We start from the raw sequence: 24,837 nt of genomic DNA on the forward strand, positions 1-24,837 counted from the left end.
ATGTGCTTTTGATTTGAATTTCATTTTTATTCTTAAACAGTCAAGGGGGTCCTGCAGTTGGGAGCCAGGAAACCTGCCTGTGAGGCCTCTAACAAGACCCTGGGGGTCAAACAGAACTCATAGCCGACTGATGCTTGAGCGGTGATTAAATGAATACCGCCAGGATCACAATCGGGCGGTCATGTCTTTCCCCTCTGCCGATGAGAGACAGTCGCGATTGGGCTAAATCAGCCAAATCATGTCCCAACGCTGAGGCAGGAAAAACAACAAAGCTTTTGATCAGTCCCCAGCTTCAAAAAGGGACCCCCCCCACCACTAATCTCGCGGCTACTGATGGATGCAGAATAACACGGCTTCGAGAGCCAGACCGCCCGTGGGCACGGGCCGTGGGCCTCTGTGCACGATAAAAATAGCGCGACTCAAGACAAACGACGATTCTTTCCATCCGACAAAGATGCCGGCGAAGGGAGGGCTAGCAGTGGAGGAGGGCAAGAGCACATCCACAAATGTTAACTCAATAAAGAAAACGACTTTTTTCGTTTAATGCAATGTAACATGAGCCGATGCTAGATCGGGGATCAGCAACGAAAACAACGAGACATTTTTTTTCGAATACGATAACAAACAAAGAAACCCCTTGATATTTCAAGAGCCGCAATGCACTCCGGTGATTACGAGACGGCGTGGTCCATAATAAATAACGTCACGAGGCTGTCTTTCAAGAGACGCACGCGACTCCAAGAGACGGAGGTTGCCGACCACCCTGCCCATGGTAAATTGGACTTCCATGGTGAACTGGACTGCCATGGTGAACTGGACTTCCATGGTGACGTGGACTGCCATGGTGAACTGGAATTCCATGGTGAACTGCAATTCCATGGTAAACTGGACTCCTATGGTGAACTGGACTGCCATGGTGAACTGGGATTCCATGGTGAACTGGGATTCCATGGTAAACTGGAATTCTATGGTAAACTGGACTTCCATGGTGAACTGGAATTCCATGGTTAACTGGACTGCCATGTTCACTGGCTGAGCCAGTGGGGGGGGGGGGGGGAGAGAAGCAATGGAGTCCTAAAAGAGAGCCGCACGCAACGCCAGAGTCGGAGGTCGCCGACCCCTGTGCTAGACCACTAAAGATACTGCACTACTCACGAGAGTATCCGTCCAACTCATGCCCAATGCATGCGGTGCTGGTGCAAGCACAGCGAGTCCGCGGGTCTGCAGTGGACACACACGCCGTTGAAATGTCTACATCTACAAACTTTCACACTTTATCTATTTTATGCATGTATTCGTAGTGACTTGCTTTCCTTTCCTATGATTTGCACTCCAATGGTGTTTGTGCTTTGTTTGTTGCTGTAACTTTCTGACCAGCCCCGACTGGACATCTGTGTTGTCTTACGGTTGTTATTTTTGACTTGCATCCCACTGGGATTTTTGCACACAGCGTTGATGTACGGTGCTTTTTTTCTGGAAGACTTTGATGTTTTTTCCTGGATTTTTCTGTTGCACGTAGTCACTTTAAGATGTTCTTTGTTCATGTTTTTGTTTGTTGCGGTTGCACCCGAGTCAAGAGCCGCATGGCTCACAGGGCTATACCTAATACATAAAAATGAAAACTGAAACTGTAAAAATAAAAAAGGGCTTTATAGCTAATCGAATTTCTCCGGGATCAATAAAGATTCTGATTCTGATGTTTTTACAAAACATTTGTTCAACAATGTGTTTGCTATTCTTGAGATATGTGTAGCACTGTGGATGGATACTACGCTGCAATGTTTTACAATGGGACTGCAAGTGGGAGCGTGGAGGCTTCATAGCAAGGGCCGTGATTTTGGGGCACCAGGATGGATGAGATGTTAACTACCTCGCATGGTATACAGGAGGTCGCGGATTCGATCCCGACCCTGACGCCTGTATATTTGGAGTTTGCGTGTCTATTTCGCCGTGGTTGCGTGGATTTTTCTCCGGTTCCACCGGTTTTTCCCTCCATATTCATTTGGATGCTATAAATTTCCACACGTGATAAGCCACGTCGTTCAGCTATCATTTGTGGCCAGGTTGCTTCTAAAAAATAACTATACAGCTCAGTGGGCTTTACCTGGTAAAATAAACAATAGTTTACAGTTTATAGTTTTATCCATTTGGGCCAATTTTAGGGCCGGCAGTGACCAGTAATCATTGCCACACGTTTACGACTCTACAGATTTCTTCTTAGGGAAGCAAATTATTTGCCGAGTGACTGGCAACAACGCAATGACTGAACGACCAGTTGGCTCGTTGCCGCCAACTTGCAACAGTCCCTCGTGGTTATCGTGCCTTTTGGTTGCCGGCAACCATTGCCCCTAAAAATTGCCCTTGTGGCTCATGGCCTTCGGAAGACAGTCGCTCGCAAACAGAAAGCGAGACACGCACAACCCCCGAATACCGTCTTAAAACTTTCCCCGTCAAATACAAAAAAGGCCGTCTCGGTCCACCGACTGCATTGAGTAATCAGACACTTCCACACTGCGTTTGCCTTCGAGTTGCTTTGACCTATGGCAAGTAACAATACCTTGCTGGTCTCGTCAAGAAGCATAAACCATCACTAGAACTCCGGTTTATCCTCGTAGCGGCGGCTTTTGGCTAACAAAGACGGTCACCGCATCGCGCGCTTTCATGCGCGCGTCTGCAGCCCGTCTGGATATTAAGAAGCCACTGAAGCGATGCAATTTTAAAACTAATTTCTCGAGAACTGCTTTTATTGTGTTTAGTTTGTGGTCCTGCAATTAGCACGGTTGGCTACGTACAGTGCAAAAGGAGTTGAACAAACATGCATACGACAGAGGGATGACTTGGTGCAAGCCAAAAAAAAAATAATGGATATACCACTTTTTGTCAAACTCTAAACACGGACTGACAAAACACATGTATATAATCCCAAACAGTTATATCACACGCATTTAGGCGCGAGGTTAATTTCTGAGATCTCTCCGTCCGTTCAGTGAAGTGCCATTATTAATGATTCTTGTTCAACAAAATGTCATGACAGCCCCATGAGCCCCTTTCTGCCGCGCCGTAATGTCGCACTGCGTGTGTCGTGCCCATAATGGGTCACGGCGTGCGTGCGTGCGTGTGAACGGAGGGAAATTGTCATCTTTGCACCTACTTTTAAAACCATTCAAAAGTCTAAAGTCAAAGTGATTTCATTCTCAAAGTGAATGCATGTACTGTATGTTGAAAATACATTACGTTTTCTGGGACTCCACCCCACTCTCTCGATGTGTTATTTTTAATGTGTAGCAGCCAATCTCTGTTCAAATTTAGAAGTTGCTCAAGAGCCACTCCTCCCTCTGCTTCCTCGCATCGACACTGTGTGTACGTGTGTGTGTGTACATTGAACTTCTTCCGCACCGTACGTAAGCCAACCGTGGTCATCGGAGGTGCGGGGGGGACAAGAAACCAAACACAATAATCAGTTCTAAAGAAATTAGTTTTCAATCTAAGCATTGCTCATCTCATGTTTACAGCCCTGAGCCAGTGGTAGAAATTCCACATTACTTTGGCAGGGGCCGAGTCTTCTCACAATGTGGTACTTGAGTTATTGACCCCGCCGTTCCCACCGGAGAGGGTTGATAGGCTCAGTCAACTCCCAGCCAGAATTTCAACTAAAATCCTCTTCATCATTCAGCTCCAAGGATCACCTTAGATGGCCCCTTGAGAACTCATCACCGTGAGCTTTACTCTACGAAGCTAATCCCAGCTCGCTTCAGTTACGTAGAGACCTTCACTGGGCGGTCTTCATCTACGAAGCTCTTAAATCAAAATCAGCTCAGGATTTAAACCGGCCATTCTCCACCCGTGAAAAAAAAAATCCCAGAAACCCGAGGCGAACCTCCGATTGCCTGCAGACCATACCTAGATCGAGAACTCAGACTGGTGCTGCCAAGACCTTCGATGGCCTCTTACGCCATTGCCCTCCTGTCACCGAGCTCACATCTTAAAATTTAAGCAAGTTGAAACTATTTCATTTTTTACTATTTTTTTATTTTTTCCAGGTAAGGCCCACCGAGCTATACAGCTATTTTTCAGACGCGACCTGGCACATCACAAATGATAGCTCAACGAAGAGGCTCATCACGTGGAAATTTATAGCAGCCAAATACTGGAAACGCGTGTCGATTCTAAATGCGGAGGGAAAAAACGGAAGACTCGGCGGGAACACGCAAACTCCAAATATACAACAGGCGTCAGGGTGGTGATTGAACCCATGACCTCACCACCGCAAATTTGAGCCCGAACACCACGAAAATAACAGACTGTTATCGGCAGCGGTGGCTACATTAGCAGAAACCTTTAATTAACAAATAGCCAGTCCAGGCTAGACAATACAACCAGCAATCATGGAACCATTTTTTCCACTGGCACACCCGAGCCAGGCGAGTGCAGGACACTCACGGTACGTGCGGTTTTCCACTGGCTCCTTTGCAGAGCCGAGCCAGAACCAATCCGTTAAACTCTGGCCTCGCATGGAAACCTGACTCTGGCTCGGGTTCCAAGCAGGAAACCTTGACGTGTGACGCCGATGCCACACGTTCGTCGCGCGTCACGTCAGCGGCACGGCTCGGATTCTGCAGTGGAAAAGCGGCACAGGGCTGGCTCGGGGCTGCTCCGGAACGGCTCATTGGAAGAACCAGAGACAGGCTTGGAAGACAGCCGGGTGATAAGCCGGCGCCAACAATTTCCCGAGCTCTGCAGTCCTCTATATATTAAGATGTTTTCATCCGGAGAAAAACGCAAGTGTGCAAAAGGGGCAACACGACCCCACAAATATGGAACAGATTATATTAGTCCCCCACTTTGCCTTCTCCTGGCAAGCCAGGGTATGGCACCTCGACACCCACCGCAAGGAGGCCTTCGCAACATGTTAGCGAACCAACAATCCTCGCTGCCTCCACGGTGCTGCATTACAGGCCACGTGCAACGCCACCACCGCTGCCGCACGTACCGGAAAGCAGTGACGGACTGGGACTAAAAATCGGCCCAGGCATTTGTAAACACCCCGGCACAAAATTTGGGCTATTGGAAATCTTTTTTTTTTAAATGGGTTGTGCGACACACTGTATATTTAGTTAGATTTGTGATGCGACGTACGAGCGCGATTTTGCCGTGCGATCCTATTGGCCCATTTGGGCCGGGTCACAAAAACACAAATGGAGGGGCGTAAATGAACAATGAAGCGTAACGCACTCGAGGTGATAAAAGAAAAAGATATATATTCTTTTACTCTAATCACATTTGATATTTCACTACACAGACTCGCCCACTGGCCCTCGGAATGGACCGGGGCCCCCACCCAGGAATTTTCCCTACGGACTGCTGCCCTCCGGCCAGTCCCGGACTGCCGGAAAGGAGGAACCATGTGACAAGGCGATCGATGCAGCCAATGGCGCGAGGGACTCACTGTTGTTGTCGGCAAAGTGTCGCACGTCCTGCATGGTGGAGAGCTGCCGCTCGGGGCACTGGGATACGCACAGCGACATGGAGCGGAACTTGAGCTTCACTGGGTCCAGGTTGCACGCATCCAGGAAGAATACGAACCTGCAATGCACGCCGGCCAAACGCTCACCTCGGGGCCCTTTGTTTCACCAGGTCAAGGCAGATGCACCGCACAAAATACATTTATTTGTAGTCGGGATACCGAGGATGTGTCACAGCCTCGACGCTGACCTCACAGCCTCGACGCTGACCCACAACCACGACACTTACTCACAACCACGACGCCGACCTCACAGCCACGACTCTTACAACCACGACGCTGACCTCACAGCCTCGACGCTGATCTCACAGCCACGACACTCGCCCACAACCACGACGCTCACCCACAGCCACGCCAACTCCGTCTCACTTTAGAGTCCCCACAACTGTAACAGGCTAATGGATTCACGAGTAGTTATAATGAATCATTCATATAAGGTTAGAACAAATTGTAAAAAAAAATCGTCACTGGCCCAGATAAATGTTAATAAATTGCAATTAATTATTTAGTAGTGGCTAATATCTAGTTTAAATCTATTTAGTGGTTGCTATGATGTCGTGACATATATTTAAGAAGTTGGGTCAGGTGAAAGTTATTCTGACTTCCTTATTTAATTCGAGCTCCCTGCATTTTCCTGAATATGCTTGATGCAGTTTCAAGCGAAGCATCATATCTATTTAATACATTTGGTTATGACAATCATTCTTCAATTTAATTGGCGAGCTGAACCATCGGTACATCAAAATCTAAAACTATTAAAAACTATTACCCTGTTTTTATTTTACCAGGTAATGCCCACTGAGCTATATAGCTTTTTCAGAAGTGATATGGCTATCACAAATTATAGTTAAACGAAGTGGCTCATGATGGTGAAATTTATAGCAGCCAAATACTCTAAACGCACGTTGATTCAAAATATGGAGGGAAAAACAGGAAGACCCTTAAGAAATCCACGAGACGACTGGGAGAACATTCAAACTTAAAAAAATATACAGGCATCAGGATCGGGATTGAACCCACGACCTCCTGTATAACAGGCGAGGTAGTTAACATCTCATATACACCGTGGTGTCCTTTATTGTACACGTGACAATTTCCTCTGTTTAGCTGTCGGGTGGTGGGAGGGTCTTTTGACACAAATTTGGCCAGATCATGACGTGCCCAAACGCAACAATCGATAATAAATCCACTCGTAAGGTGGGAGAGCGACTCCTACACCGTGCGGTGCATTGTGGGACCTGCTCCACGTGAGTCTACAGGGAGTCCACCAGTGCGTGGAATGGGAGTAGTGGTAAAAAAACACCACATTGGTGGTGGCAATTCATCTTGGAATGAGGAGCTGAGATTTTTTTGGAGGTGAAATGAGCGATTATATTGAAATTAATCTCACCTGTCGAATTGCCGTGAAATGATGTTGCTTTGATATTAAAGAGAAAAAGTACCCAACTGGTTTTTTGGGTCATGTCAACCTCTAACTAATAACATCCTGTTGAGATTAATTCGCTCTTCCCCCCGGTGTTACCTTCATCACGTATGGACAGATAACAAACCGATGGAAAAGTTTGTTTCAACTCCAACAAAGCACTAACGTATTTAAGATTTTTTGTTTATATTTTGTTACCTGTAAGCCTGCCAAATTTTGTATACTTAATGAGCATTTTAATATGCTCTGCTACAGCGCAATTTTGGGGCCCCACATTGTCCCGGGACGACTTCTCACTTGTAAAGTCAGACAATCCAAACATCTTTTATTTCACAGGCCACACTCTGCAGAAGACGATATAACACTCACCAAAAAAGATCCCCCGTGTAGCCTTAACAGACTGTGGGAGCAAGTGCTGTTAGCGAGCACCTATAAAGGCCGGCACGGCACACGAAGGGGTGGGTGGCCAACACCACGCCCGGCCGCCTTTGTCTCCGAGTGGCGATGTTTACACATCGCACCAGGGACTCATTTGAGACTGAGTCGACCTAGGGGAGGCCCAGGACCGGTTCAGATAATTGTTGCTGGTGTTGGCTGTGAGCAGGAATCGATCTCAAGTCGTAAGGTTCGTAATAGAGCATGCTAACCGCTACACCGCATTAAACAACAACCGCCATTCGCCAATAAGTGGCGTTGACGTCACCACGGCGCTTGTGGCAGGCTATTTGCACTTTAAGGCCACGTGAAGTGCTCAACGCCCGCTGACAGGTCACAGGACAGACCCAGGTGCCATGAGTTGACTACGCTAGTACACACACATAAAAACTCCAGCTGAGACTTTCTCATTTTTTTAATCAACAAAACTCTTCCGTAAATGTAAAAATTAGCGCCACGGTTGAATATAGCATTCAGGGTTTGTGTGCCCGATTAAATCTGAAAATGAAAGTTCACGCGCTGCAATACAATATGTTCCTAACCTTTAATGATCTAGCACACTTTAAAAATAATTCAGGATGTGCATCTGTACGCGAAGCATTAGTATTCCTGTACACGACGTGCAAATGCACATTCATTCCATTTTGCTTTCAGGGAGTTATTTATAATAGCCTGCAGTTGAATGATTTAAAGATGCCCCACAGAGACGGAGTGTTTGTAAAAAATGTCATCAGCTACAAAAAATTAAGTAATATATATTTTTTAAACCACTAAAAATGAACCATTTCTCTGTGTGATTTTTATATTATGCATTATTTTTTACAACAACATTCACTTACGGTTTTTCCCGCATGTCCTGGCCGGACATGGGGAAGTTCTGGATCGGGGTGTTTTTGGTTCCGCACAGATTGCCGTAGCTGTCGTAGCCGTAGATGAGGCGCGAAGCCGCGCCCGTGTAGATGGAAAACGCCGCGACGAAAATCTACGGAGGAAGGGGGGGACACAACGGCGAGACACGACCAAACAGCTGACAGAGGGCAGAGGGAGGGTCGTTAACAATCCCCAACCACCACCATCATAATCATCGTCATAAGCATTGTCGTCATCACAATCATCGTCATCATCACAATCATTGTCGTCATCACAATCATCGGCGTCGTCAACTATTTTTACGTCAATACTCGATCAAGCTGCATGGTCTCAGCAACTGGGGTCATAATAATCGGTTCGATATCCTGGCCGGAGGTAAACACAAGTTCACCTTCGGCTTTTTATTAATGGGTACTGCGGTGTTGGAAGTCAACAGCTTCACGTGTGCAGTGGCCGACTGCCACCACAATGAAAATGTGGAATTTACACCACGAGGTCATGCCCTCCGGGATGTGGGGCGCACGCCGAGCTCATTTGAATAGGGAGAGAAACTTTTGACTTTTTTTCCAGATTACAACTGTTGATTTTACTCCGACTGCACTATGGTTTCAAGCCAAGTTTCATGAAAGTGTCTTGAGTTGCAGTGGGATTTAGGTGTCACACAAGTTGACATTGAATTGAATTGTAAATAAAGCTCAAATAAAAAGCTTGGGCGCGCCTCTTATTAATGAATCCGCTATCGATTTCAAAGCGCTCGGCTCGTAATTGGCAGGTTATTAAATCTCAATAGAGGCTCTGCTCGGCCTGCCATCCCTCCAGGATTATTGATCGGTACCTACTGTGTTCTGGCGAAAGTAAACAATGGTTCTGCTGTCGGGGAATGGCTCACTTGAAAGTGTGAAAGCTGCATTCTCACAAGGGGGTATAACCACAGGGCTTCATTTCTCCTGGAATATTTTTTGGGGCCCCCTCAAAACCATGCACTCCATCCTCCCCTCTCCCACTTCCCCACTGTTGAAATATTTTCTGAACCTCAGTCCCAAGAAAATCGAAAGCTCAACTCGATCCCCTGGGTAAGACAATCCATCCATCCCCTCGATGACTTGATGAATATACAGATTCACGGAAGCGTTTGAAATTCAAAAATGTATTTCTTTGTAACACGGTGGTGGTTGCAGTGGCCACGGGCTGCGGGAGTCATGTTAGCTCATTACCATAAGCACACGAATTGAAACAGATTCATTCTTATGCACAGGAGTCGACGCACGCGACTTATTTGACTCCCTGTGCAGCTTGCAAAGCAGCTTGCCAGCGAAATTCATCTCGGCGAAGCAAAAACAACTTCTCACAAAGGCACAGCATGGCCATTTACTAATTGCAGAAAGTATGCCAGAGTTGGGTCTTCTGAAACTCAAACAATATATTCACGTGGAAAGTACGTGAGCATCTCGAACATCTCCGTAAATAAGAGCGATTTTGTTTTCACGATGTTCCCATTGTGCATTTTGAGACCTGCATTGCATCTCAAAGGGCCATGAGGCCAACCACTCTGCACGGCGCTGTCCACTCCCAGTGACGCAACAGCCTTCGCAAGTCAAGGGCTCACCAGTGCCGTCATTACATCTATCCCTCTATTTATGGATCGAAACAGGAGGATTTCTCCACAAATCTGGCAAGTTTATGTTACTTCTGCTATGTACGGAATTTTAATGGTTTTAAGTACTTTGTCAGTTTCAACTATCGTGTTATTTGATTTGGGTTTGCCCTGTTGATTTGTGCATAATTGTAACCGTTCAATTGCAGTGTTGCTTTAACATGTTTAATGTCACTTCACAGACCATCACCATCCAACGCTTTCTTAGTCTGATTTATGAGCGTCTGGATGAGAGGATTTCTGTGTGGGGTGATGGTGTGACTGCATAATACATTGTTTAAATGCATGCCTATACAGGTTACCTACCATATGTCAATGGGGATTACGCAGACAAGAACAGGTACTGCTATTTTAGTGCACACAAACAACAGGAGGTACAAGAGCAATGTGCATGCATAATGTACGTTGATTACCATATAAATAACCTAAACCGGCAATAGATACCCATTGTAATTCATATGCATCATTAATCCCCCCCCCATCTTCATACGTTAAGGGCTCACAAGTGACGTCATCACATCTATCCCTCTAAATAAGGAACGAAACAGGAGGATTTCTCCACAAATCTGTCTGTCCGCCTGCTGATGCTAGTTGTGATAACTGGCAAAACGTCGCACTCAGATTGTAAAAGTTGTGGATTTGCTTTCCAACACACCAGTGTGCTGTACTAGTAACGAATTGGCATGTTCTGTTAACGTGACAAACTTTACTAATTGGCTGTGTCGGGTGGTGGCAGGTTTAACGACACATTCATATTCACGCGATCGAACCAAAAAAACCTCAATCATGGATAGGAAGGTTACGCTTGAACTTTAATCCATCAGTATCTGATCGATAGAAGTAACGCAATTTCGTATTGTGCATTTTGGGAGTCATATGATGAAGTTTTGGGTTATTTATTGATAATGTATTACTTGCAACGTGAGTCTCTCCAACACTGTCTAGCAATGTGATATTTAATTTATAATTTAAAGCCGGCTAAGCAATGCGCAGCACATTAAAACGCTGAACTTTTAAATTCGACAGATGCGGGATTTAAAAATGGCATTTATCCAGCACCCTGACGGGCCTTCCCTGTTGCGAGCCATGATTGATAGTTACGGTAAAAACATTCATGAAGAGAAAATGCAAACTGGTGGTGCTATGATTGGCACTCTTGACACAGAAGTTGGCTTTTTCTCTTCAACACCAGCAACTGGAGTCTCACTTGTCCTATGTGGTTACGAAAGCTTTAAATCGAAATCTGTCCTATGTGGTTAAGGAGCTGCCCCAAACGGTGATGCCGTTAGGATCTTCCGCCGGGCTCACTCCAACCGACCCATTCTCTTCTCGCACACCGCCTCACAATTTGTTCTCTGCCTCAGCGGAAAAAACACCGTTCACATATCCAGTCAAACTCTGCTGAAACGGGCGGTCGCTCCCTCTCCTCTGCTGCGTCGAGGGTCAAGAACCCCTTCTCCCTGCCCACCAAAACATGAAGAAATCACTCCTCTGATAGTCCATACGTAGATGTTTATTTTTTTTCCTGTGCCTACGACAGTCAGATTCGCTCGGCCTGAATGCTATCCCTGTGTCTGCTGCACTGTAGTTTAAAAAAAAAGACTTAAATTCCTACTTCGTGAAGCCTTTTATCAATGTCACAAAAGAAAACGCCCTCACTTCCTGGCTAACTTTCTCACTTTGATAATAATTCATTGTCCCTCCTGCTTCTCCTTATACAGCATCACCGATGTGTTCAACTGCCGTTTGGATATAAAAATGTTGCTGCAATTGTCAGGAAGTTGCGGGTTTCTGAAGATGTGCGGACCAAAGGAGTCATATATATTACACACGTTTTATATATTTACATAACACGTGTTATCTCGGTGCACCCAGGCGAGTAGTCGGGGAGTTACGGCGCAGCTAGGCCTTCCAGGTTCTCCGGGTCCTCCGAGTTCACCCCCCCCCCATCCCCCGCATTTGGAATCAACATCACGCGCTTAGAGTATTTGGGTGCTGTGAATTTCCACGTGATGAGCCACTTCGTCGAGATATCATTTGCGGCCAGGTCGCTTTTGAAAAATAACCATATGGCAACGTACGGTGTGAAAGTTCAACAAACATCCGTAACCTGGGGGGGGGGAAGGGCAGTTTTGTGTGATTTGTTAACCTTTCCTATACCTATCACCGTTATCGTTTTTTTAATGAATTGTTTGTTGTTATAACTGTCTGACCCATCCCTATTGGACATATGTGAAAAAGAGCTTCACAGCTCATCGGATTTCTGCAGGATAAATACTCTGATTCGGAGGTTCAACTCAATCGGCGGATGCCCTTGAACAGATCCTGGGTGGCTCTGAAGACACGATGTCCCATTGGTCTCTCTCTCTCACCAAGACTCCATCAACGTTGATTTGGATGCCTGTGAAGTGTGCGGTTAATGACAGGTCTGTTTTGTTTGTCTGGCCCACGCAGAGGTTCTGACAGCCTCTGCTGGAATCTGATAATGTGGTGCCGTGTTGTCTCCACATGCACAAGTCCATCAAAGATCTAGGGGTCTTCAATTTCCCCTAATTAATGGCTTTCACTTAAAAAAATTAATATTCAATTGCCTCCACAAATTGTTGCGATAGATAATGCTGGTAGCAGCTTTGCGCACACGTGAACATTTTCAATTCGCAAACCTAATTTTTATTCTTAGTTCTTTCGGTAAAGTCACGTTGAAGGGAAACAACAAAATAATAAAATATATATAAAACAATAAAAATTCTCACGACGTTTCGACCATAACACAAACGGTCGTCTTCAGGTGTGTTGGTTTGCATAAATTTATTTTTAAACGGTGCATTTATTTATTTATAAAAAAAACGTTAGCGCCATGCGCAGCGATTTGGCAGTTTATTTAGGACTAGTCCATCTATATTCTGAAAAGAGGAGGGGGGAGACGAATTTTTTTTTATAATGTATGCTGTCTGAAAGCCACTGTAAGCGTGAACAATCAATTAAGACCTGAAATGGTTTATCAAATCTTTCCAATGATTGCTAAGACAGAATCCATCTTCTCGGATTCTATCTTAGCAATCATTGGAAAGATTTGATAAACCATTTCAGGTCTTAATTGATTGTTCACGCTTACAGTGGCTTTCAGACAGCATACATTATATATATAAAAAAAATCGTCTCCCCCCTCCTCTTTTCAGAATATAGATGGACTAGTCCTAAATAAACTGCCAAATCGCTGCGCGTGGCGATAGCATTTTTTAAATAACTAAATAAATGCGCCATTTTAAAATAAATTTATGCAAACCAACACACCTGAAGACGACCGTTTGTGTTATGGTCGAAACGTCGTGAGAATTTTTATTGTTTTATATATATTTTATTATTTTGTTGTTTCCCTTCAACGTGACTTTACCGAAAGAACTAAGAATATGAATTACTGCCGTCACGAAAGCTTTAAATCAAAATTTAAACCTAATTTTGTTCGAAAGTTAATTAGAAGCTCTGGATGGATATCGCTACATAGAGTGCTGGACTCGTTAATAAGCAAAGTCGTGATTCTAGATCCAGGGTTAGCGGTTGAATCATCCCATCATTATCACCATCCCTCAAAGTGGGATGATTACGTTTTCAGAACCATTAGCAACTGGTCTCAGTGGGCCAGGAACAGCCTAATTCTGGCCCAGGAGCTGCGGACATGGAGTCCGTGTCGCCACCATTCATGAGCCAAGAGGTCTCCGTGGGTACAGCCCCTCCACCTTCACATTCTGTCCACCTTCTCCACCGTTTGGGGTTAAAGGTTGGAAGGTAGTCTAAAAAGGTTGGAAGGTAGTCTAAAAAGGTCGGTTTAAATAAATAATAAGCATCTAACGCTGGATTTAGTCTGCTTAGACTATTTTAGGTTGAATGTTAATTGTCAAAATGCCTTTTTTTTTCACAATATTGTTGGGGAGTTCTTCGTCCTGCATTTGCTTATCAAAGGTTGATATCCAAGTCTCCTCCAAATGATCACCACCAATTTACCCAGAACCAATCGGTCTTCTCATTCCACCTCCTACCTGTCGTAAGGGACAGTCCTCAGTGATGCGGATTGCGGCTGCTTGCTGTGCAGCTCTGCAGTCACGTGTAGAGGTGATGGGACACGAACCAAAACGGTGCATCAGGCTGCCAAAACGCCCATGGGTCCAAGAATCTGATGCAAGACGGCATTCTCATCTGCCAGGGCACGCAAGGCGTATTTCAGGGTGATTGTATCACGCTTCAGCTGTGGCGGAGGGATATACCAGACAAGATGGGTACATTTGGGACCTCTGTAGCCATTAGGGAGCCACCGATAACACGCACAGAGGTGTTCAGTTGATTTTCCAGCAAACGCGGGTGGTGACTGACAGCAAGTGGTGACGCAGTGGCCAGCTGGGGCATAGACAAGGTGTGTGCTGATGTCCGAAGCACACATGCCTGTGCCAGTAACGGATTAGGGATACTCGTGTAATGGGTTCCGGAGACACTTTGTATAGGCAACTTCTTTATTACAACACAGCACTCCAACAGTCCTCCTGATACACTGCTACAGCCTAGGGACACAGCCCACTTCTAGCGTGCCGTGACACTGGCTACGCTCTCGGGTCCTCCGCTATAATTACCCTAGGGGAGGCTACCCTGACCCGACCCAGCCAAGGTGCGGGTCTAGACTCTGACTCCCTCGGACCTCGCCCTTACAAGGGCGTGGGGCCGGGAGTCCCAGAGTCCCACCACAGGCCCGCACAGCGTCCCGGCCCTTACAAGGACAGCGGGGCGAGGGGTTCCAGGGTCCTAAGCTGGCTGCTGGTCTTGTTTCTTCGGCTGCGACTGGTCCCAATCGGCTGGGGAGGTCTCCTTTGATGCCCCTTGCCCATCGAGGGGTGGGGCTGCGTGGGATCAGATAACCCCCGCGGTCCCCCCCCCCCCCCCCCCCGTTGGGGCGCCGAGGGGCTTAGCTGTCTGGGGTCCTGAGCCCCCAATAGCCCCTCCCCTCTTGGGCTGGTACTGCAGCCCCTCCCCTGGTGGTATGAGGTACCCTTGCAGATGGGCCCCGTCTACCACTGGCGGTAAGTGCGGCCCATCTACGGCACGACACTAGGACTGACCCTTTCACTTTGAGAGTTTCCAGGTGAGGGCGGTAGGTGATTCACCTGTCAGGTTCAACTCCCAAGTAGCTTTGGGTATCTTCATGAGATACCATCTGGCAGCCTAATGTCAAGGTGTCTTGACCTGTTGATGGTCGACATGGAAGGTCAAGATTAAGTTGTAGATCCACTGAACTTTGGCCTCCACTTCATGAAAAAGGTCCCTAGCTTGCCATATCTAGGCCAAGACTTTCCTTATTTGCATATACAGTAGATTATCCGCGCTAATGACGGAGAGGATGGCTGCAGATAATTTAAAATCGCGGATAATACAAAAATAAAACCATTTTGCAAGGATCTATATGCCAAAAGCCACTAATATAGGTGTATTGACTGACTTGGAGAAGCAAGTTCTTGGAGGCAGTTATTTTATTAAATCGAGCACCCTTTGCATAATACACACCTTATGCTGGTACACACTCTTCTCTCTCTCGTTAATACACAACTCTACGTTAGTTGCTAGCCAATTCACAACACACGCCGTCTGACACTGACGGTGGTGCCGAACCGAGACAGCCAACTTCCGTCCAGCAGCGCAATATCACGTGAAGACGACTGCGACGACGGCGACGATCTTCAACAGCGACGACGACGGGGATCCCACTCCAAACGACAGCCCCGAGGTCCCCTCCCGGAGCCCCTCTTATGCTGTCAGCGTGGCCTGGCTCCGCCCCCTGCCCCTTCTGGAACCCACTAACGGGTTCTCGATGTGCCCCTTCCGTAACCTTTCCCCTACATCCCTCTCTGGTCTATCACGTGGTCTGCTGTCAGTCAGAGCTGCTGCAAGCTGCAGATCCCCTTCCCTGCCAGCAGCCAGCGCTATGCTGCTACGTGACCGTTTCTATGTCACTACATAGGTATAAATTATGTTCAAGTTTAAGACTGTGAAATGCAATTTGTATGAACGGCACTCTATGATACTTATGGTTCCGTTTGGTTTACAGATATAAGGATTGGCCGCGAGAAGTACTATATACATAATAAACGTTATTAATGTTATTAAATTATATTGGAGCTGATGTAACGGTGTGGCCGGTGGGCGACTGCTAGGCCATGGAGGAGTTGCTACTCATCTCCCAAGTGTTTATGGGTGCCAAAGGTCTACTGGGTGTCATGATGGCGAGATGCTGACTACCTCGCCTGGTTTGCAGGAGACATGAGTTTGATCCCGACCCTTACGTCTGTATATTCGGAGATTGTGTGTTCTCCCCGTGGTCACGTGGATTTTTCTCCGGATCCTCCGTTTTTTTCCCTCCACAATTAGAATCAATTTCACGTGTTCAGAGTTTTTGGCTGCAATAAGTTTCTACATGATAAGCCACTTCGTTGAGATTTCATTTGTGGCCAGGTCGCTTCTGACAATGAGCTATATAAGCTCAGTGGGGGCCTTACCTGGTAAAATAAAAAAAAAAGTTTAGTTTAGTTTACTGATTGCGACTCATCTGCTTTTGGTAAATATATGGTTATGCAGGGTTCCACTACCTTGCTGTGGGTGTCAATGGCCTACTGAAGTAGTTGTACAGTAGAACCCGTCTTAACGACGGTAATTAGTTACACAAAACCGGTCATTAAGTGATTTGGTCGTTAAGCGAGTATAGGAAATAGCTGTCAAAGGCTTATAATTAGTTCCGATAGCATCGAAAGTTACCATTTTTCACCCAAAAAAGTACTTTCTAATATTTAAACAATGGATATTAATACATAAAGATACTAACAACAGTATAAACACATAATATTAAAAGAATCAATGCATTAATTAATATTTAATCTACAGCCCATCGTTAACAGGGTAATGATTGGTAAGCGAACACATTGGGCTCTACGGAGGCCCGTTGTTAAGCGATTAGTCATTAAACAGGGGATGGTCGTTAAGAGGGGTACTATACACTATACTCCTATACACTAGACTATAATACAGGTTTTTTGGGTTAGATCATATAAATATATAAATGTGTTGCTAAACCCGCCACCACCCGACACAGCCAATTAGTAAGGTTTGTGACATCAACAGAACGTGCCAATTCGTCACTAGTACAGCACACCGGTGTGTTGGAGAGCAAAGCCACAAACATTTACAATCTGCGTACGACGTTTCGCCAGTGATTACAACTAGCTTCATCAGGCGACAGGCAGATTTGTGGAGAAATCCTCTGACTATACACTACACTATACACTACTATACACTACACATTGGGCTCTATGGAGGCCCGTCGTTAAATGATTAGTCACTAAAAGGGGTGGTTGTTAAAGAGGGGTACTATTGTACGACATTCGGAGTCCCAATTCACTGGACAGACCCATTCAGTAGCGGAGTAATGATTCATCTGCCCGGAGACTCAACGAATTGCCGCAATCGAATTCCAAGAACCTTGTTTCTTTTACTTTACACGGCGCGGTGAATGTTTGCGGCCTCGAGTGGCTGCAGGAGTCGTGTGAACTCGTTGCATCGCATCGCACGAGCTGAAAGACGTCGATTGTTGCGCGCTTGATTTTATGCATGCAACGCGAGCTTCGGGGGGCCGATATTCTTCGACGAATATTACACACTGTCCAAACCCATCGGCTAATCATTTTTCAGGTGACTCCCAAGTAAGTATGTCACTCATCTCCAATGATAAGGACAGGGGGTTGAGTTTCAGGGTATAATTGTTTTTGCTGCCTTGCCCAATCTTGATGAATCGGACCACATGGCCGGCCTGCTCTAGACCAATTCTTCGACCACATCAATTCCATACACCCAGCCATCAGATTTACCATGGAAGTCGAAAAAGATGGCAAGCTACCTTTTTTGGATGTCCTAATTAAAAAGAGACCTGATGGTTCAATGAGCCACTCTGTCTACAGGAAAGCTACCCATACGGATGCTTATCTGAAACCGGATTCCCACCACCATCCATCACAGAAGAACTCTCTCATCAAGACTCTGTATCATAGAGCCCAATGCATATCCGACCAGGAACACATAGGCAGTGAACTCAAGCACGTACACCAAGCTCTTAAGGCTAATGGTTACTCCGACTATACAATCCGCAAAGCTATTACTCAAACCATGAAGAAGGACCCTCTTGAGGAGCCTTTCAAAACCATCACTTTACCCTACATTGCGGGGATCACAAAAAAGATCTCCAAAATCTTGAATAAACACAAGATCCAGGTCCGTTTCAACGCATTACATAAAATCCGTGATCTGGTTCCGTCTGTAAAAGATATGATTCCGGACATACAGTACCCTGGTGTCTACAAACTAAGTTGCCTCTTCAATGCTAAATTATATGCTAATTCCTTTGTCAAGGCGCTTTGTTTCTTCTCACACAGCTTAAAGGTCGTGATCTCAGCGTGGCTTTCTCACTCCAGCGCTGTCCTCCAGACAGTCTCGTCCCCTTCACCTGATGAAGGCCGCTTGTGTTGTGGCCGAAACGTCGTGAGAATATTATTGTGTTATTTTATTTTATCAATTTATTATTTTATTCTCATTCTACGTGACTTTACCGAAAGAACCAAAGAAGATAAGTTGCCTCTGTGGTAGTAGTTACATTGGAGAAACCAAACGCCATGTCTCGGACCGCATTCGTGAACACAAAGCAGACCTTAAACACGGTAGGACCAACACCTCGGCCGTGGCAGATCATTGTTATAATTCAGTAGGCTCACATGACATTGACTTTTCCAAGACAGAGGTTCTTTGTAAGCCATCTGGCTACCATGAGAGATTCGTTCATGAGGCTATCCACATATACAAGCACAGAGACAATTTCAACCGAGAAGATGGATTCTGGCTTAGCAATCATTGGAAAGATTTGATTAACCATTTCAGGTCTTAATTGATTGTTCACGCTTACAGTGGCTTTCAGACAGCATACATTAATTTTTCGTCTCCCTCCTCTTTTCAGAACATAGATGGACTAGTCCTTCTAAATAAACTGCCAAATCGCTGCGCGTGGCGCTGACGTTTTTTTTATAAATAAATACACTGTCTAAAAAGAAATAAATTTATGCAAACCGACACACCTGATGACGACCGTTTGTGTTATGGTCGAAACGTCGTGATAATTTTTATTGTTATATATATTTTATTATTTTATTGTTTCCCTTCAACGTGACTTTACCGAAAGAGCTAAGAATATAAGTAGTACATTTGTTTATATTTCGAGACCTTCTTACCATTGCCTCTATTTTGCACGCCTAAGGCTTTTTGGTATTGTCTGCTGTTTTAACTTGCCGACCCGCCCATATTGTGCATCCGTGACAAAGAGCTTCACAGCTCATCGGATTCCTCCTGCAGTCTCAATAAAGACTCCGATTCTGAACTTTGTTATCAAAGGGAAGAGCAAAATACGACATGAATGTCAAACGCAAACTTCCACAGCGCAGAAACACTGCAACAAAGGACGTGATTTAAACACCCGGACGTAACACGAAGACAGACGCCAACACGCTACGCCCCAGAGTACGCTGTGATTCATAACACAACACTTTTTCCCACAGCAGTAAGCACGCTCACCAAAAAGCCAGGCTGCATAGAAGTTCACAGGTCACCTTCCCACAGCCACCCATTAAATTACGCAGGGAAATGTTGCCAAGAGGATGTTAAAAGACCCTGTGACACAATTCGCAAGAGAGGCTAATAAAAAAAACATGTGTTCCTTTAGCGTGGGCCACTTTAAAAAAAAATAATTAAAAATTCACCCATAATTACAGTGACAAGTGGGAGCAAGTGCCCTGTCTTGCTAATTAACATGAACGAGATTATACTAAGAGTGCTGCATTATAAATAATAAGGCAAATAGCTGTTTGTTTAACGACCTAACAGGATACACACCCATGAGTTTGCGTCGTACGTGGAGTATAACAGCTTGATTTGATGACTCACTAACAACAGCTTGTTTTAAATTTTCATTTTTTTCTATATTTTGCTCCCGCATAGTCACTCAAGTTGACGATCATGGGGGGATCGCAGCCGATGCAGATCAATTCCACCGCGTCATTGTTTCTTTCACCTTTGCCACATCCAGCAACTGCCGCAGTGGGCACCCAGCTTATAAGGGTTGCTTGCCCAATAAACCCACCAATTGGCTTCAGGTCGTCACCCTCTGGGTGGCCAACTCCAACACCTGAAACACGTTACACACACACACACACAGGAGGAGATTGTCCTCCAAAAAATCCTTGCATAAGAGGCACCGCTTCCCAGACCTCAACGTTTGAGTCATAATTGAAAGGGGATCCCTTAGAATCGTTCAGTCGGTTTCTAAAGGATGAAGATCTTTAATCAGGTTAGTTTTGGGGAAAACTGAAATGTTAATTAGGGAGTTGCTCGTATGCTCATGCGCTCGGATCGTACGAAACGTTGCAAGTTCTTCCCGGTGCGTGTCCTGTTTTTAAATTGCGGGACAATCCGCCACCGAGATGCAATTTGCTCTTCAGCCATCATCGATTTTGACGCGAGACAGCTGGAGGAAGACTGAGAGCAAGCCCCCTGCTCCAATCAGGATTGGGTGTCCGACCTGAGCTCATGATGGAAATTCCACATTCATAGTGCAAGAACCAGGCAGTTATCTACCGCCACTGCTGACTCCTCACAAAATACTACTGATTGTACCATCCCGATACGGAATCCAAGGCCAGTTCAACCGTAAGTAACGTACACACTGGCCGCAGCCGCCCAATGTACGGTGCCAACATTTTCGATTCTAAATATTACACGAAACGGTCAACAATTGGGAATATTTCTAACAGATTGCTCGCCGCGAGAGTGAGCTCCAAGGTTGGCGAGATAAATAAAACATCCACATTTGATAATTAACAACTGGCCACGGAGTGGAGGCGTAAAAAAATCTCGCGCGCATTCTAATATTTAAATAATTCCCGTTAAATAATTGAGCAAAGTTGTGCACACGTAACAGCTGGCTCGCATCACACGGGCTGCCTGCCGCACGGACGGATGGATGTGCGTGGCGCCTTTGCCGCTCAACTAATTACGACAAGAACTCCCTCCAGTCACGAAACAAATTTTAATTGGCTTCAACCAACCTGGGCTACGGCCAAAGCCCTCCTTCCTCACCGATGCTGGGAACAGGTGGGCTGCTTTGTTTGTGGAGCAGCAAAAAATAAGGGTGCTCGTAATCGCTCCGCTGCTCGTAAACACGCTTTGAAGCCGCTTGTGTGGCGGGGCTGTGTGGCGGGGCTGCGTGGCGCCGCAAAGCGAACCTCGCGGCGCGCAGGGCAAGGGTTCAGTTCCAGGCTCGGGGCGCCTTTCTGAGTGGTGTTTGTCCATTCTCTCCCCCCTCATTCTGCAATGCGGTTTCCTCCAATTGCTCGAGAAAACCGGAACAATGCGACCGACCAATGATATTGGCAAATATTGGCAAATATCCCAACGCTGATAAAAAAATAAATCAGCTGCAAATGACTCAATTGAGAATTACTCGTCGCAACGTTGCCACCCCTCTCCTGCGGTAACATGGCAGGGCCCTCCTGAGAAAGAGTGAGGGCTCGGTGAGACTTTCCTGGGGAGTAACAAGCAAGCGTAGCGACAATAACAAGCGACGCAGTGTGATGGCCGAGCGGCCGCTATAATCCAACGTAAAAGGGAGTACCGAAACCGCAATGAGGAAGGCACGTCGCCAATTATGTATACATGAGCCGCAGCATTTTCCAAAAGTATACCTCGCAGCTGCCTTACCTCCCAACGCACGAAGGGTTAGTTGGCGAGCTTGGCACTTTCGGCACAAGATAGTTGGTACCCCCCACGGGAAATCTGTTCGTCGTTTACAACACCTCGAAAGATGGTGAGCGTGTGCTTGGGCGAGGGGGCGGTTGTAAAATTGGGATCTCCTGAACATAGCCAAGCGCCGAAGCTGTGAACCTACCTCTCCCCCACTGCTGCCATCCCTATTGTTCACATTTTCCCTCGACACGTTTCAAGCCCGAGGCTTCTAGGACGTTCCAAGTTTCCACTGCCCACAACTGCATTTTTCTCCCAAAGCATCATCCTCATGCGCACGTACGCATACACGCTGAACTTCCTTCGAACCGTACCGTATCCAATCACGCTAATTGTGTTATTTTCTTTCCTCTCAGCACTTTGCCATTCCCTCGCCCGAGAGTAAAGCCTCTCGTAGGCCAGGCTTGAGACGCACTCAGACAGAACAGTACGGTGCTGATTTTGTAAGCGTGCTTGAGAGACATGGTTGCATTTGGATGCTTTTACAAATCAAAATTGTACTGCGCCGAATGTACACTCTCTTCAAAGTGTAATGGGGTGGGCCGAGAATTTCTGTGCAGAAACCGATTTCAATCAAACGAAATGAACGGGAAAAGTGAGGCAGGTGCCAAGAGTATGATATTCTTTCGTGAACATTAAACACGTACAATTAAAGTTTCTGTTCCATTTAACAAGTTACAAAAATTATAAATTCGGACCAGAAATTTGGGTATTATAAAGCTCCCTCGAGCACCACTCCACTTGCGTGCGTTTTGCCAAGTTATGCAGGTCCAAGGTGAAAGCCTGACGTTGCGCTGGTTTATCGCACACCTTAAATTTATTAATGACAGCTGAGAGTTCCATAACGGTGGCCACATTCGCACGTGCAACAAAAAGGACATTTCACTTCAAATCCAAATTTTCATGAGGGAAATATGAAAGAGTATCCTATTCCGAGTAACCAAACTGTATATCAATCGGAACTTAAGACCGTCGGAGTGTCTCGTCTTGTTCAAGTGAGCACTCTTTCCTTTTCAAAATCATAACAATTTTAGTTTCCCGAGAGTAAAAGGCTCCAACAGGCGCACTTCTCATTCAGTTAAAGAGCCGCTTCAATATGGAGCAATTTCTCGGACACCCTGGAATGCGCTACCAGCCTCAACTTACTTTAAATAATTAATTAAAACACACTATCACATTGCGATTTTTTATGAAGAGAGAATTCTATATGAACCGGCGGTGTGCACCATTTATTTATGCGTTTAATCGCGGTGTTAAGTTCACGCACGATGCCTTTGGCTGTCTTGTTCCCCTTCCTGATGCTGAACAAACGTATTTGAAATTGTATAAATGTGTAATGTACAAGTAGCAGATTTTAAAATGTCCGTTCCAAGTGTCACCGTAATTTTTCAATGTACGAGTCACTTGACAACACGGACACCCCTTGTAAACGAAAATGTTCCAGTTTAACTCGTAGGCATTCGCAACCAATCTCATCCATAATACAGGAGAACCTCGGAGAGCGAACGCACCGGAACTCGAACAAATCGGTTTTCGAACGATATTGCCGAACATTTTTTGCCCCGGAAACCGAGCGAAATTCGGAGGTCGAACGGGGCAATCGCGACTTGAACGGGGCAATCGCGACTTGAAAGAACCTGTACACGGCTGAGACGTGTATGGCCAGCGTGCATGATGCTTGCCCAGACAAAGGAGACTCCCCTTCCAAACAATAACACCACCACCCCCTCCTCACCACCTTCCACTCAGGCCATCAACTCTCCTTACTACAGGTAAAGTGAAGTTCAATGTCCATTCATTTCATTTATTCATTTATTCCATTTATTTATTGTTTCTTGTTTTTTTTTGTATGATTTTATGCATGTAATTACTGTAAACTTCGTGTAAAAATGCTTTACAATGAGAGATTTCTTGTGTGTGGAACCAATTAATGTCATTTACATTCATTCTTATGGGGAAAATTAATTTGGTGTTCGAACAAATCGGTGTTCGAATGGCCTTCTGGAACAAATTAAGTTTGATCTCCGGGGTACCGCTGTAGAGGTTTTTGTGTTAAATTGCGTAACTATATAAATGTGTCGTTAAACCTGCCACCACCCGACACAGCCAACTAGTAAGGATTGTCATGGAAAAAGAACGTGCCAATTCGTCTCTAGTACATCACACCGGTGTGTTGGAGAGCCAAGCCACAGCATTCACAATCTGAGTACGACGTTTCGCCAGTAATCACAACCAGCTTCATCAGGCGGACAGCCAGATTTGTGGAGAAGTCCACCTGTTTCGCTCCTTATTTCGAGGCTGTACCAGTGACAAATTGGCACGTTGTGTTTACGTGACAACCCTGACTAGTTGGCTGTGTCGGGTGGTGGCGGGTTTTAACGACACATTTCCATATTTATACGATCTCACCAAAAAAACCTCTATCATGGAAATGTTCCATCAAGGGATTATCCACGTGAAGTCATTCTCCGCGAGAGAATATAACGTTTTCTCACTGGATGACCTGGGTGGATTCCAGTCTGGTTGGGTGCTGCACTTTCATATGCGAGTGAGCGGTGGTGATGTTACCGCGCACGTACGTGTGATGACATCAACCGCACGGGAGGAAGGGATGGAGAGGGGCGAGGAGAGAATGACAGCGCACAAAACAGAGGAAAGAGAGCAAAACGGAAAGAGGAGAGCGAGGGAAAGTGACAAAGCAGTGGGAGAGAGAGGGGACTAGGAAGAGGCAAGAGAGAGAGATTGTGATGGGAAAGGCAGAGGTGGGAATAAGGAAGAGCGAGGGCGAGTGGTGAAAGAGACAGATAGGGGGAGGTTAGTGGGTGAGATACAGTGGAGGGAGAAGAGGAATAGAGAGTGAGGGAGGGGACAAAGGAATAGATGAATAGAGAATAGATGAATAAATAGAGAAACAGAGGACAAAGTGAGAAATTGAGATACATTGCAAAATACAGTCTAGAGAATAAGAACTAGCTTTACTACCCGGCTTCGCCCGGGACTTGGATTCACCACGCCCGCCGCCTTTGTCTCCCCAGTGGCGACGTTCACACAACAGCGCAGTTACTC

The 24,837-nt window shown here is 45.8% G+C and overlaps 1 protein-coding gene across 3 annotated transcripts in view; it reads right to left on the reverse strand.

Annotated features, from left to right (window-relative positions):
• Positions 1–24,837, reverse strand: part of SLC44A1 (solute carrier family 44 member 1) — an 87,959-nt gene that overhangs the window by 49,224 nt on the left and 13,898 nt on the right. For all 3 annotated transcript variants that reach the window (XR_012946847.1, XM_032970770.2, XM_032970769.2), the window contains exons 3-4: positions 8,219–8,361; positions 5,447–5,583 (exon numbers count right to left, since the gene is read on the reverse strand). Coding sequence is in view for 2 of the 3 variants with exons in the window: in XM_032970770.2 (XP_032826661.1) it covers positions 5,447–5,583; positions 8,219–8,361 (280 nt within the window). In the remaining variant the exon portion in view is untranslated. The remainder of the gene's footprint in view (positions 1–5,446; positions 5,584–8,218; positions 8,362–24,837) is intronic.

The sequence above is a fragment of the Petromyzon marinus genome, chromosome 44 (genome assembly GCF_048934315.1).
Source record: "Petromyzon marinus isolate PM22_M1 ecotype Great Lakes invasive population chromosome 44, UKy_Petmar_22M1.pri1.0, whole genome shotgun sequence".
NCBI classification, from domain to species: Eukaryota; Metazoa; Chordata; class Hyperoartia; order Petromyzontiformes; family Petromyzontidae; genus Petromyzon; species Petromyzon marinus.